The sequence below is a fragment of the Hordeum vulgare genome, chromosome 4H, assembly GCF_904849725.1.
Source record: "Hordeum vulgare subsp. vulgare chromosome 4H, MorexV3_pseudomolecules_assembly, whole genome shotgun sequence".
NCBI classification, from domain to species: domain Eukaryota; kingdom Viridiplantae; phylum Streptophyta; class Magnoliopsida; order Poales; family Poaceae; genus Hordeum; species Hordeum vulgare.
In genome coordinates this window covers 592,361,401-592,375,914 of record NC_058521.1, presented here as the reverse complement: position 1 = coordinate 592,375,914, position 14,514 = coordinate 592,361,401, and the positions used below count along the sequence as shown (strand labels likewise).

At 43.4% G+C, this 14,514-nt stretch overlaps 2 protein-coding genes across 2 annotated transcripts; one reads left to right on the top strand and one right to left on the bottom strand.

Annotated features, from left to right (window-relative positions):
* The first annotated feature begins 1,566 nt into the window (after window positions 1–1,566).
* Window positions 1,567–6,909, top strand: LOC123449852 (serine carboxypeptidase-like 7). Its single transcript, XM_045127203.1, has 14 exons — window positions 1,567–1,791; window positions 1,856–2,072; window positions 2,339–2,461; window positions 2,563–2,665; window positions 2,802–2,839; window positions 3,675–3,776; window positions 4,030–4,110; window positions 4,234–4,374; window positions 4,529–4,600; window positions 4,680–4,798; window positions 4,930–5,043; window positions 5,212–5,257; window positions 6,313–6,442; window positions 6,606–6,909. Exons 1-13 carry the CDS (start codon window positions 1,592–1,594, stop codon window positions 6,394–6,396), a joined length of 1,440 nt encoding a protein of 479 aa, XP_044983138.1. The 5' UTR covers window positions 1,567–1,591; the 3' UTR covers window positions 6,397–6,442; window positions 6,606–6,909.
* A 1,241-nt stretch (window positions 6,910–8,150) lies between these two features.
* Window positions 8,151–14,029, bottom strand: LOC123449851 (pre-mRNA-processing factor 19-like). The gene is made up of 18 exons (XM_045127202.1): window positions 13,807–14,029; window positions 13,625–13,710; window positions 13,461–13,532; window positions 12,623–12,685; window positions 11,998–12,084; window positions 11,504–11,645; window positions 11,308–11,426; window positions 10,956–11,072; window positions 10,686–10,781; window positions 10,546–10,605; window positions 10,326–10,400; window positions 9,796–9,900; window positions 9,604–9,720; window positions 9,413–9,499; window positions 9,200–9,296; window positions 8,983–9,034; window positions 8,760–8,830; window positions 8,151–8,671 (listed from the first exon to the last, which is right to left on the bottom strand). The coding sequence occupies exons 1-18, from the start codon at window positions 14,012–14,014 to the stop codon at window positions 8,535–8,537; spliced, it is 1,791 nt and encodes a 596-aa protein (XP_044983137.1). The 5' UTR covers window positions 14,015–14,029; the 3' UTR covers window positions 8,151–8,534.
* Window positions 14,030–14,514: the final 485 nt, after the last annotated feature.

Below are 14,514 nucleotides of genomic sequence, written 5' to 3'. Positions count from 1 at the left end.
TAAGGGCCAACGAAAATACACACCAAAAACCCTTATATTTGAAGGTTGGAAGGCCGAACCGAGGGGGCCCGTATATCGGTCAAACCTTGTCGGAGCAAACACGTCGTCACGGAGTTTACCGGAATCCGTCATAAACTCGTCAGAATTCATCACCGCACGTCGAAAAAGGCCGGTGAACGCTATAATTGATCGCCATCGGTTTGAATTGGACGAGCTCGACCTCACGGTGGCCTCTTGTGACGTTAGCCTGGCTGCCGGAATCCTCCCGGCACGGCCAACAAAGGGGCACAACTCGGCCGACGCGGCTGGAAACAGAGCAGGACAGTGCCGGCGGGCGACGGGGCATGGCCGGCGAATGACAAGGCGTGACCGACGAGGCTGGGCGTGGGCATTGTGGTGATGGGGCGCGGCCGACGGGGACGGGGCACGGCCGACGGACGACGGGACATGGCCGACGAACGACGGGGCGCAGCCGACGGGGTAGAGCGCGGTCGGCATGACGAGCACGGTCGGCTGAAGGAAGAGGCCGCAGCCGCCAGACCGAAGATAGGAGCTTTTTATCTTAATTTTACAATTCACTGTAGCTAAAATAGACCCTTTAAATATATTTTTCGATCTATATCTCAGTTGTTTACGTTTTTACGAGGTCTAGTAGAGTGGCTCTAACCGAACTTCCTCGAATCATATCAGCGTGTGTCCTAATGTACGTATACTCCTACTGTAGTCTGTATTAAATTAAAGATTCTTGCAGCAAGATTAAAAGCTCTCTCTTTCTTCCTCGCTGAAACCAGCCTACGAAAACAGGGGCAGCTGACAACGACGACGGAGATGAGGTACGTGTGGCGGCTCTTTCGCTGGGACATGGCCGATCCCGCACCGCCCGCTCGGTCCCGTGGAGAAACGAATAAACGATGGGGGGGATTGATGTGCGCCGTGCGTGCGATGTCACGTAATGCACGTGATGCGGCTCGTGTTTTAACTCTTTTGCGAAAATTTAGTCAGATCAGACCTCTATTCGAAAATATTTTGGGATCTGATCATTTTTCTACATCAGGATCCATGTCGATAGAGGCACACGCCCTGCCGTAAAAAAAGTATCGAATATAGTGTGTGTTCGTACCTATCGCCCGGCACTTGATAATAGGCTATCTTTAGTCTGTTTAACGATAGAGGTGCATCACGCTGACGTGGATAAATTACCTACCAACGATGATCTCGACGGATACGCTGATATACCCTATCACCATGGGCCCAGCAGGTAAAAAAAAAGGATCGAATTCTAAAACTTTTTGAAACTGAAATCAGATCTGGATTAACTTTTGAAAAAGGATAAAATTAGCCGCCCGGATGGAGTACATGTTTTCCATACTCCCGTTGTTCCATAATATAGCGCGTCTTCGGTTTTTGAGATTAAAATTTGACCATGAATTTAACAACGAGACCGATTACGGCGGAAAAAAATTATATCACTGAAAATATGAATCCAGTGATATAATTTATACTTTCGTTGCAGTTGAAAATGCAGGCGTACTATATATATTATATTATGATCCTCCCCAGATAAATATATCCATATACTCGCTGCTGACCGATGGAACAAGCTATAGCTATAGCTATAGCTATGGCGACAAGGCCACCCCGCCGGCCGCCGCTGTCGTCCTCCCTGCTGCTCGTCTTCCCCCTCCTGATCGCCCATCCTTTCCTCTCCGCCGCGACGCCGTTCATCACCACCAAAGCCGTGCCGCGGCTGCCCGGCTTCACCGGACCCCTGCCCTTCTCCCTCGAAACAGGGTACGCTCTGCTCTTCTTCTTCTTCCTTCTTCTTTCCGTGGTTAACTTGGTACAGATGGTGCAGGTACGTGGAGCTGGACGACGGCGTCCGCCTCTTCTACTACTTCATCCAGTCGGAGCGCGACCCGGCGGAGGACCCCGTCCTGCTCTGGCTCACCGGCGGGCCAGGCTGCTCCGCCCTCTCCGGCCTCGTCTACGAGGTCGGCCCTTTCTACTTCGACTTCCATGGCTACAAGGGAGGCCTGCCCACTCTGCTCTACAAGCCGGCGTCTTGGACCAAGGTCATTATCCCTTCTTTTCTTTTGCTATTACTACTACTACAAATAGGTCCTCCAAATCCCAAGCATCTATGTGTACATTAGGAGGAAGGGACCCTTTTTTTTGTTACAATAACAGTAACAAATTGCTTTTTTTCACAACCACCTCAAATTTTTTTGTTGTTCACACAAAATTAAAAACCCCTCTTTGCAGAGGAGAAATTTGTGATGTGTAGTTGCTATGTAACAAACGTGTGTGTTGTAAAATGTGCTGGTTTCATACGTTGTAGGTTAGCAATGTCATCTTCGTGGACGCTCCGGCAGGGACGGGCTTCTCATATGCGACCGGGGACAAGAGAACCATACCCAGCGACACGATTGCTGTTCAACAGCTGCACATTTTCCTCGAAACGGTCTTCGCCTGTTCTAACTCACACGCCTTTTTTTCTCTACTAGAACGTGCAAGTTAATCATCGATCGATGCAATTTCCCAATTGATTCCTTGTCTCTGCAGTGGTTTGATGAACATCCGCAGTTCCTGCCGAATCCGCTCTACATTTCGGGCGATTCGTATAGCGGCTTAATCATACCTTCTCTTGCTATGAAAATAGCTGAAGGTAATTCAACTTCCTTCACACTCTCCCATCATCTCTGTCAACAAGGACTATTCATCTCACAAGTTTATTAAAGCATGTGTGTTTCTTTTGTGAGTATAAAGTGCATCTTTTAACTACAATGTCGCTTTCATTCTAGGGATAGAATCCGGCGATGAGCGGCTCGTTAATCTCAAGGTATTGATAACAATTACTGTCATGACTTCGCTTCCGACATGTTATTCAATGTTCATATTAGCAAAAGGTATCAATTCTAGTGGTGTCGATTCAAAGCAAAAAGTGGGAGCTTGGAATAGCTAGCGATTTTGCTGCTATGTAAGAACGAACTCGGTTTGTAGGAGACATGGAATCACTTATGGAAAACACTAGAATGGTCTAATGGATCTACCTCTAGAGTTCATGCCTACACAGGTCTTCTCTTTGCTTACATCTAATAAGTCAACAAATGGAACTAATGATCTCACACAAGAAATAGTAAGGCAGGGCCAGGTTCTCTAAGAATCAAGGTCAACAAATTTTAGTTTATAACACAACATTGGAAAAACAAATATAATTTATGTATAACTTGATATTTCTATTCAAATATGTTCACGGATTGGGCACACAAATTTCTTGAACTTTGGTGGGTTCAGGCTTCAGACACATGGTTACCATATTTGGGTGAAATTCACCCTTTTACCTTTTCCTTTGTTTGGTCAATTTTCTAGTCAGTTACAAACAACAATCCAATGGCCATTGCAACAATACTCCAAGTAGTCTATCGATTCATGTTTAATTTTTGTACTTTCCTTGATGCCTTTGAAGTTGAACCTTTGCAATAGCCTTTGCTTATATGCACTCTCAGATACAGAGATTGACTGAGGTTTAAAAAAATATATGTTTATTCTTTCTCTCTTAACTCCCTTTGATGATATGTTTAGCATGATTATAAATCTGTGAAGTTGCGGTCCTGTCATAAACTTTGCAAGGATTGAGAATTCTACCAACATGGAAATTTATCTTGATTGATCAGGGTGTCATTGCCGGCAATCCATTGACTGATACAACGACGTACTTCAACGCTCGAATTCCATTTCTTCATGGGATGGGAATTATACCAGATGAAATCTACGAGGTGACATAGTCACGACATATTTAAGTTTACCTTTTGGGAGTAATTTATATGTATGCTATAAATTGCATTTGGTATCCGCTTGCTTCTACCTCTCAAGTCAAATATAATGCTTCTCAACCAGAACTAAATTGGTATTAACGTAAATACTGAATTTGGTCAAGTGCATCACCAATGATTTGGAGTATCATGGAAATATGATTAGCTTAGTACGCGGTGCAGAAAATGTGATTAGCATGTAATATTCGCCTTGCAGGCTGCTCGTGAAGACTGTGGAGGAGAATACCGCTTTCCATCGAACTCCCATTGTGCCAATTCCCTTAAGGACATCAAAGAGGTAAGTGCCAGTAGCAAGCACGAACGTGTTGATTATGTCGGTAGCAACGCACGATACCTTAGATAGTGGTAACAACAGCAAGTTAGTTGATGACTTGATCAGTAATTTTGGGTTGGGATACAGTGCATGACGGGCTTAAACGATGTACACGTCTTGGAGATAATGTGCCCAGAATATCCAAGCCTCACCATTTCCAAGCAGCCCAAGTTGCAAGATCATGGAAGGAAAAGGCTGACAGAGTCGGCAGTTTCGTCTATTTGCAGGGTAGTAATCGCCCCAAATACCATTCTTAGTTTCTTCTCGTTTCCATTGTTATTTCTCGTTTGCTTTGTCGAAATCTGTTATTGCTTTCATCTTTTTTTTTTAAATTCTGACTTTACAGTGTTAACTGTATCAACATCTTAATTGTTTGATGCAGAATGCCACATACTTCCTGTCCGAGTTATGGACAAACGACGAAGTCGTAAGGGAGAGTTTGGGTATTCATAAGGTAAGTTGTATACATACTCGAGAGAATTGCCAATGACGAAGGGCTTATTTTCGTACATGTGGTTGCATATACTATGCAGGGAACAGTTCCATCATGGCAACGATGTGATTTCAATCTACCTTACACACATGAAATCAATAGTACGGTGGATGCTCATTTAGCATTGATTGCTAAAGGATACAGGGCTATGATATACAGGTAATTAAGCATGCTTGCATGTAGTCTCTCTGATATTCTTAATTATGGAAATATGTATACACTTGACTGAGCAGAGTCACTTAATCATCCATGCAAGAAATAACTAGATTCGGCTTTTCATGACGCTGCAGTGGAGACCATGACAGTAAGATATCTTATGTTGACACCCAAGCATGGATCAGACGCCTAAACCTGCCCATCACAGATCGTTGGCGCCCATGGCATCTGGACGACCAAATTGTGGGGTAAGGGCCGACCCACCAGCTTATATGTTGTGGCTGTAGTGTTGGGTGCAGAGGCAACAAAGAGTACTGCCAACACTCATAGCTCATCGTATACGCAGCGAGTATTTCATACACATTACATAATATTGGTGCCTTACACGTCGCTTTTGTCTCTCGTAATTTGAATAGATACACAAGGACTTTCTCCAACAATCTGACATACGCGACTGTGAAGGTATGTGTTGGATTCAGTTTTCCTTCTCGAAAAGGAGGTTGAGGCCACCGGCATTTGCATCATTCTGATGCACACTTAACTTGTGTATTGGATGCATACATGCACTATTAGTTGCTTTCAGATTTAACTTGGGGTTACCAGAGTTAGTTAGATCAACTCTAGCTGACCCCGCATCCCGTCCCGATCCGGAAAATAACCGCCAAAATGCGGGTCGGGGCGGGAAAACCTGCCCGATCAGACCCCGCATCCCGCCCCGGCCCGCAAATATTTTTACGGGGCGCGGCAAAATCTCGGCCCCAACCCGCGTATTCGCGGGTTTCCACCTCGCCGTTGCGGTGCACCGCATATGAGCGAAAGCGGTTGGTGGGAGGACATTTCAGCCCGCGCTTTTCCCCACCAAAGCATATTCCGCGAATATGCTTTTTTACGGATCCGTTATGCGGGGTCTACATCCGCGTCCGTACGCGCCGACCCGCATAAACGTCTTTACGCGAACTGCAAGCACGTTTTACGGGCCGGACGAATGCGGGGTCTGCTAGAGTTGCTCTTAGCATCCATACCAACTACTCCCTCCATTACAAAAATAAGTTGTATTGATTCAAAAAAGATGTAGTATTCTTTTTTGGAAAAAAAAACTACTCTATGTTTGACCAGATTTATAGAGCAAAATATCAATGACTACAATACCAAATCAGTAGTATTAGATTAACCATGACATATATTTTCTTATTTTATTCTTTTGGTATTGTAGATGTTGGTGTTTCTACAAACTTGGTCAAATACATATAGAAAAAATTGACATTTAGGAAAACTAATACCTCTTATATTTCGAAACGAGGGAGCATAATGCAATATACTCTCTTCGTTCCTAAATATAAGACCTTTCAGAGGTTTCATTATAGACTACATACGGAGTAAAATAAGTGAATCTGCACTTTAAATTATGTCTATATACATCTTGTGTAGTCTCTAATGAAATATCTAAAAGGTCTTGTATTTAGGAAGGGAGGGAGTAGCAAATATGAGCTGGTTAATTTGAATGCGTGCGCTTGTAGGGTGCCGGCCACACAGCCCCGGAGTACATGCCCAGGGAGTGCCTTGCTATGATCGACAGATGGCTTTCCGGCAAGCCGCTCTGAGCGATCAACTGATGTCGCGGAGGTTGTTAATACATGTTGTAAGTAATACTCCCTTCCTTTCTAAATATAAGTCTTTTTTAGAGTTTACACTGGGGGACTACATACGGATGGATATAGACATACTTTAGAGTGTAGATATATTCATTTTGCTCCGTATGTAGTCTCCTAGTGAAATCTTCAAAAAGACTTATATTGAGGAACGGAGGGAGTAGATAAGAGAATAGATATATAAGATGAAATATATTGTCGTGTAGTGTGTGTTTGTATTGAGACTTTTGAGCGGCACTAGGGTGGTCACTTCCATTGAGATTAATTTATGAATCCCAATGGACATAAATAAATAAATAAATAAGCTTCCGCCAGGAAAAGCTCTTGGTGTCTGTTTTTTTATGTGTCATATTCTTTTCAGATTGTGAAATTTGTTTTCATGTTGGGCTTATGCAAAAGTCTGTAATGGTGCCAATGTGTAATTTCTGTGTAGTACAAGTCATATATACAAAGTAAAGGTTTCAGTGGGTTTTCTCCTCATACAAAAGGAGTTGCAACTAAAAGCCCGTCCATATTTTGTAGACTCCTTGTACCAGTCAAGCTGTCAAACTCAGCAGCAGCAAATACAGTCGCGCAAGTTAATGGATATATCTGAACATTGCTACTCCCTCCCAAAAAAATAATATTGCGCGGCTTTAGTTCAACTTCAGGTCAAATTTGAACTACAGCCGGGGAAGCTCCTGGGATTCCAGGAAGGTTTAGGCCTTGTGAGCATCTCCAAACGGCCAGAAAATAAGATGGTCCGCCCTTATTTCGGCTTGAGGAGTCGTTTTCTCGCTATCTTCTTCGTCCAGATTGGATAATTCGATTCTGCTCCCGGTCAAAAAAAAAACTTAAAAAATTCAATTTTTTTGTGTGGTAGATAATTTGATGCGTGAGGTTCGATTCAAATTTCATCTTATCTGGACATCTGAGCAGCTCTTGGAAAAAAGAAAAAAAGATAAATCGGGTCCAAAAAGTTCGTGAACAGTAAACCTTTTTTACAGACCCAGATTTGTCGTTTTTGCTGAGAGCGCCTCATATGCCCAAATGAGTATAATTTTGAAGCGAACCTCACGCACCAAATTATCTATCACACAATATTTTCTGGAATTTTATGAATTTATTTAGTATTTGTTTTGATTTGTTTCGTCGAAACGGGTGCAAATGAGCTCGGGGCCCAAAACGCCTCTCCCGTCTAGATTAGCCTTTTATAAGTAAGTAGCCTAGTAGGTTGTCTAAGTTTCGGAAAAGGAAAAGGTGCTTGACACAATTTTTTTATTATTATTATTGGAGGGAGTAGCCTAGTCAAGATATGGAGTGTGTCGTGATTGGCACGCTGCTGCACTGCCGGGCCGGACGCCGGAGTCTCTCTGATTGATGCTACACGGAGTAGCTCCTAGCACACGATGTGTTTTCCGGTGTGGGTCGCTGTCGTCGGCGTGCAGTGTATTTCAACAGCGCAATGGGGTCGGGTCGATCGACGGGAACGCTGGTTGCCTAGCTTAGATTACGACGAGCGACCTCGACTGACCCATCGTGGTTTACCACATATGCATCCGTCCATCCATCCATCGTCGTCAAGGCAAAGCGACAGCGCCGTGGATAGCTCACCAGTGACTCAGCTGTGACGCTCACCTCGCTGACCGCAACGTAAACATTTTGGATGCTCAACCTCTGCTGGAGGAGAAACCCCCTAAAAATCCATGTCGAAAGGCTGTCGGATCGCGGAATCCTCGACCTCGCTTCGGCCTGCCTTGTACACTTACAAGTTCAAACATATATATCTACCTATACATGATAAATCCAAAACCTAGGGCGTTGTCTCCACGCACACCCCAAAATGTGAAGCTCAAACCCAAAACCCTAGAAACCCTTTGGCATCTCACACATTCCGCACGGCGTCTCGGATTACCAAAGCATGTTGCTCGCCCCACAGGTTTGATCAACTGCTCGGACCGCCGGGCGGACTGCTTCCATTCAGGTTCAGCTACATACACTCCTCTTTCAAATGCATCCTCGACAACACGGTGCGCGAAGGGGGCCAAACCACGAAAGGCAAAATGCTTGTGGAACCGTGATGAGAATCAGCGGCGTGTATCAACGTCTACTCATTGCTCTGCCGATTCTGGTTTTGCCTCCTCCATCTGTTCGTCTCCAGGGAGCCCGAATACGCGTAGGTTGTGGTCCATGGAGCCTACGGCCACATACTTAGCATCTGCCCCGAACTTGACCGATGTCACTTTCCCTGCGAAGGACAGACACCCATGTTAATTTACCCTCGGAAAAGGAACCCACGACACTGGAGAAGAGCAGATTTAGATACTATGTCAAACCTGTGCCGGATAAATCTGGTAATGTCTTGACAAGATTCCACTCCGTCTTGACATTGGCCACTTGGTAAACCCTGCAGCCATTATGCATGCTCAAGAGGTTATATTCAGCACAGAGCTAAGAACATATCATGAGCTGGGCAGAATCCCTACACGACATCAAGCCGTTTCATTTATTGCAGTATAACAATGCCGATAAGCTAAGTTGGATCGGTCGGTAGCGTACCTTATATCAGAACCAGCAACAGCGATATAACTTCCACTGAAGTCGAATTCCACTGCAAGAGAAAATGTCTTGTCATTCATGAATATATGGATTCTGGTTCGAGGGAGGCCTTATTTCACATTAGTTTGAGCAGTTTTCTTCCAAATTTCAACTTGCAATTTGTGTAGAAACACAGGAAATCCATATTTCTCAAAGAAAAATATACAGATCTCCTTACCAGAACTTGTCGGTGTATCTGGATCGAATGGAGAGAGGGTCCTAAAATTCCTCAACTTTCGTAGATCCCAAAGCTTCACACCGTCAAGGGCTGCAGTCTGCAAGGTGATGGTGAAAATGTCAGTATGAAACAGCAGGTGATCCAGAGTTATTGTGCAAAGATCTCCACTTCCGCAGAATTTGATCTTATAAAAAACGATAAGAAAGAACATACCGCTAGGAAATATCCATTTTCTGAGAAGGATATAGCAGTCACTGTTCCAACATGCCCTACCTCCCCTTCAAACTTTGCAACCCTTGTCTGCAAATATACATTTTCAATATCACGGGATGAGAGACATTAGAAGAGGATGGCATGGATATCAACCTGAATTTAATCTGAACAGTATTTTTGTCTTGTCTTACCTGAGATTTTACATCCCAAATTTTGATAACACCTTCTGATGTGCCTGTTCCAAGGATAAGACCATCCGGGTGGAAAGCTGCTGATGTGTATCCATCTTGTCCAGAAGCCTCGCCAACCTGAATAACAGCACTTATCAAAATGGTAAATCTCTATATGTACATGCTTCTGGGAATTTATGCAAAGTACCAGACCTGTGTGAGGCAAGACCCTGTTGAAATATCATAAAAGCACCATGTGTTATCTCTGGAGGCAGTTGCAAAATACTTCTGACTAGCATGGACCGTGACAGCTTCAACCTGGTATATTTCCAAAAAGAAAAATCAGAACATAAGATAATACAACGAGCAGCATCAACAGCGAGATTATTTAAATAACAGAATACAGAAACTGCACACTATCCACATGAAATGATCGCAAGAACATCCTCGGCTAGCTAGCATGGCTGCATGTACGAAAAGGGAACATGCCAATAGTACTGTAGCCAAACCATATCCATACTTAAAAAAAAGGTTCAACATTGACAACTAACAGAGAACTATCTGTTTTTCTAGATCTCAGATATACTTGCAGTATAGTTCTTGAGATAAACAAAAACTTGAGATGCTCTCAACATATTGCAGACTATTTTCCTACTTATCCGAGCTCATTCAGCCAACAAGTAAAACTGACAGTATTGTATGCAACAGGAAGTTAAATACTCCCTCCGTCAGCACAAACTAACCTCTGCAACATGATCTTTCATTGTGTGCCTGCAACCATAGCTTCCATCTTCATTACCTTGCCATAGACGGACAGTCTGCAGAGCATACAAACAAAAGAGTGAAGCCCTAATTACCAGAATGAAAACTTGGTGACTGCAAAAGTTCTTCAAGAAGTCATATTGATAGAGCTAATATCACATAATGATTTACTTTACTACTATGCAGTATCTGTAGGTGTACCTTATCTGCTGATCCCGTTATCAAAAGGTCATCCCGGAGAACAAATTTCAAACTGGTAATCTGTGCATAGGAATAAGCTAATATTAACATATGCAGATATTAAGGAGAGGAGGGGGGGGGGGGGGAGTTTGGCGAGCGACCTTCTTTGAGTGATCAGTGAGAGTGCACAAGACTTGACCCGACGGCCTATCGAAAAGAACGGCATTTGTATCGACGCCCCCAGTAGCAATAATATCCTGGTGATAAAAATAGAAATCAATTAGGCAAGTAAACAACCGTCATTGCAGTTTCACTATTGAAGCATACAATTTATCAATTTCTAAAACTAAACTTGAAATGCATACACCATAGTCAAACCACAATTGTAATATCAAAATCTTATCAACAAGGAAAATAAAAAATAATCTGACCTTTGAATGATGAATATCAATAGATAAGATCCCTGGTTTGTTTGTTTTGTGAAGTGGATGACTGGAGATTTGAGTGTATCTTTCAAGTGCATCAATTGGTGCTAAACTTGGAGGTACCTGACAAACACAGAAATTAGTACCATTTCAACAACACAAGACAAAAAACAAGTGGGTGAAAACCACAGTTATTTTGCCATATAATCTCTATATAACACGATCTAGAAGGCGTGTAGCACGCAAAAGTTTCGAGACGGGTATATCAAGTTTCCTATGAACAAAAACAGGACAGGTTTGACGAACAACAAACTTCAGGTCCTTGCTTAATTGATTGTTAGGGAGCAAAGATGCACACCTGCCGTTTCTTGCGCTGTGCTGAGAGCATAGAATTGCATTCTGTCAATTCCTCAATCATGACAGGATTAATACCAGGACGTATCTTCTTCCCATCAGGACTCACTTCATCTTCCAAAGCTGTATATCAAGGAAAGAGTATTAGAGCAAAACAGACAGAAAAAAGTTAGCTTCTGTCATTTTAGAGCGGTGAAAACCTCTTTTCCCAATTGTAACAGCAGCTACTGGTGCAGGTCCTGCAGCTGAAATAGGAATCTGCCTTTCAGCTTGGGCCAGAAGTGTCCGAGACTCATCTCTTTCCTTCTTTAGTCTGGAGATAACACGGCAAGCAGCATCATGCTGGAAATGGGCAAAACAAGCTAGTAAAAAATAATGGGTACATGATGATCATGCTCATGAAAGAAGACTAAAAAATAAAGCATTTCTAGAAATAAATGAAGGAACATCCTATCCAAGTGATCCGCAAAGATGTCCTAGCTATGGCTGTATGAAGCTCCAAAATTCTCTAAGCACATTCACAAAGATCCATAAGGCTGAAATATCAGAAACTTGACTAGCTGGCAACTGCAAGGTTTTCTGAAGATGCTGGTATCAAATGGCACTTGCACTTTAAAAGGAAGAATAATTCGTTGTTGAAAACAATTTAAAAAGTCTATATAATTCAAGATACTATTTGAAAAGATTGGAAAACCTGGTATAACGCATGACTGAGTTCTTGTCTTGCTGTATGTAGCTGCTGCTCCAAAGCAAAATTAGACAGCATGAGAGCATCCCACTCCTGCAACATCAGAGATGAAAGAAGTCTTAATCTGCACTATTTAACAACAATTCCAAACTATTTAACAACAGAAGATCAAATGCTTCACCATAAAAAGAATATTACAGGAACATGCAGAGACTCAAATGCATTACCAATTACCAACAAGCGGGAAGTACAAAGCCAAATATGTTTGTACAGTTTAGAATATCTCAAGATTATTACGGTTTTTCATGGTACTACCCACATAAAAAAGGAAGTGAATTCAGTAGCCTTACATAAGGAAACAAAATCATGAGTCGTCTTAAAATGTCAAAGAGCAAAAGAGAAATTCTGTGAGCTGAATTTGTTCATATTCAATTACTACTTATTTCTTCCTATTTGAATTTAAGCATAAGCACATTGTGAATCATGTCCATTCTTTAGGTAAAACCGCAAAAGAACTTGACTTGATTCTTAAAAGTTACAACAATGGACTCCAATACAAAGAACATGTTAAGAATTACGATGACTACAAAATTAAAAATATAAACTGTAAAAGAAGGAAGCATGCACTTACATTCTGAAACATACCAAGGAGTCCAGGGACACTTGCAGCTTGCAGAGGTCTAGGCTTAGGAATCTGCAAAAAAATGATAGTTCTTCAAGTGATAGCTATACACAACATATGAGAGTACAGTAACTGGTTTATTTTAACAAGGTATGAATGTCGGCCCTAAAAAACAAGCAGGTTGTCGATTTCTTTTGCCATTCTCTAAGCTAGAAGTTTCAGCGCCACAAGTAATGGTTTATCAATTGTGGTTTGGATAGTGGATATAATAGATTATCACAAAGATCGTTACAAGACCCTATCTAAGAAACCAATATTTCATTCAACTGGTGGTTAATGCATGATCAGTGTTTTAATTTCAGTACACTAAGGCTAAAACCTTTACGTAGGTAATCGACATTGTGTGGAAATAGTGGTGCCTGCTCAAATGCTATTACCTACTGTAAATTGCGACTTGAACCATGCAAAAGAGTACAAAATCACTGCAAACCCTAAACCCTAATTTAATGTCCTTGTGCCATTATGTAAGTCTGATTGAGAACCTATGAGATATTTTTCTGAAGTAGCAAAATCGTACTACGAAATAGGCCGAATCATTCCCGGGGTTACTAATAACATAGGTGGAGAGCCTTCGGCCAAAGAATCCTGAACATGATGGCTAACTACTTAACTAGTACTAAGTCAAGGATTACCAAACCCAATCCAAAAGCAGGCGACTACAAAGTGCGGCACTAAAAGGCATCAGGGAGGCTCATGACCAAACCCTAGCGTCTGAACAGGTTCCTCAGAGCAACGAGACAAACATGGAATCGCACTGAAGGAAAGAGAAACAGCTCGCAGGCCACACCTTGTTGGTCTTCACCGTCACGAGGTCGTCCATGGCGAGGTCGTCCTTGGTGACCGGGCACTTCCCGTGATCCTGTGGGGAACCAAAAAACCAAACAGATTCAGCGCAAAGGCCCGGGCGCACGGACGGGCGCCTGACGCGAAACCTAGAGCGGGGGGGGTGACCTCGATGTAGCGCTGGATGAGCCGCCGCTCGAAGAGCAGCCCCGACTTGGTCGACAGGACCGGGTCCTCCGGCACCTCGCCGGAGACTGGAGAGGGGAGGGCGCAGCGGCGGGTCAGTGCTTGGAAATTGGACAGAGAGCGGGGCCGTGGTGGTAGGGATGGGACGAGAGAAGAGAGCTTACTTGCGCAGATCATGGCGGCGGAGAGGGCGGTGGTATCAGCGGGCGGCTGCACCTCCAGAGGGCGGGTTCTCCGGCGGCGGCAACGGTGGTGGCAACGACGAGGTGGGGGTGGGGATGGTATTTGCTGCAGGCACCCTGGAAATTTTGCGAGTCCTTTGCTAGAGTGGGCTGACCCGCAAATCCAGAACGGGCCAACAGCTCGGCCCATTGGGAAAGGTATGTGAAAGTACACGAGGTTGTTTGGCACGTGAGGCATCTCCAACATCAATCATAAAAAAAATCCAAAAAAAAAAAAACACCTAAAAAAATCAAAAAGTTCAAAAAAAAAACGTGGATCATCAAATCGTCCACAAATATTGGGATTGGATGGTCTAGAAATTTTTTATGCCTCCAATGATGTTCATTAAATTCTTATGGACTGATCCGCACATCTGAAGTCCCACAAATCGTCCCTAAATCGAGGGAGGAGACCAGCGAGGGGATGCATTCAACATTCAAGACAGTAGGTATGCATGCAATATCCGGGGAAGGAAACCTCCTATTCGGCATGTTAAGCCGGCGCGTTAAGCTCTAGTTGGTGAACCAGCTCGCAAGGGACGTCACCTGTGTCGGATGCGGCCCATTAACCGCTCGCTTGACGAACGATGTTCGCGTGGGGTTGCCACGTGTTCGGTTGGGTTTTTTTTCGTTCGTCTTTTGCGATGGGTA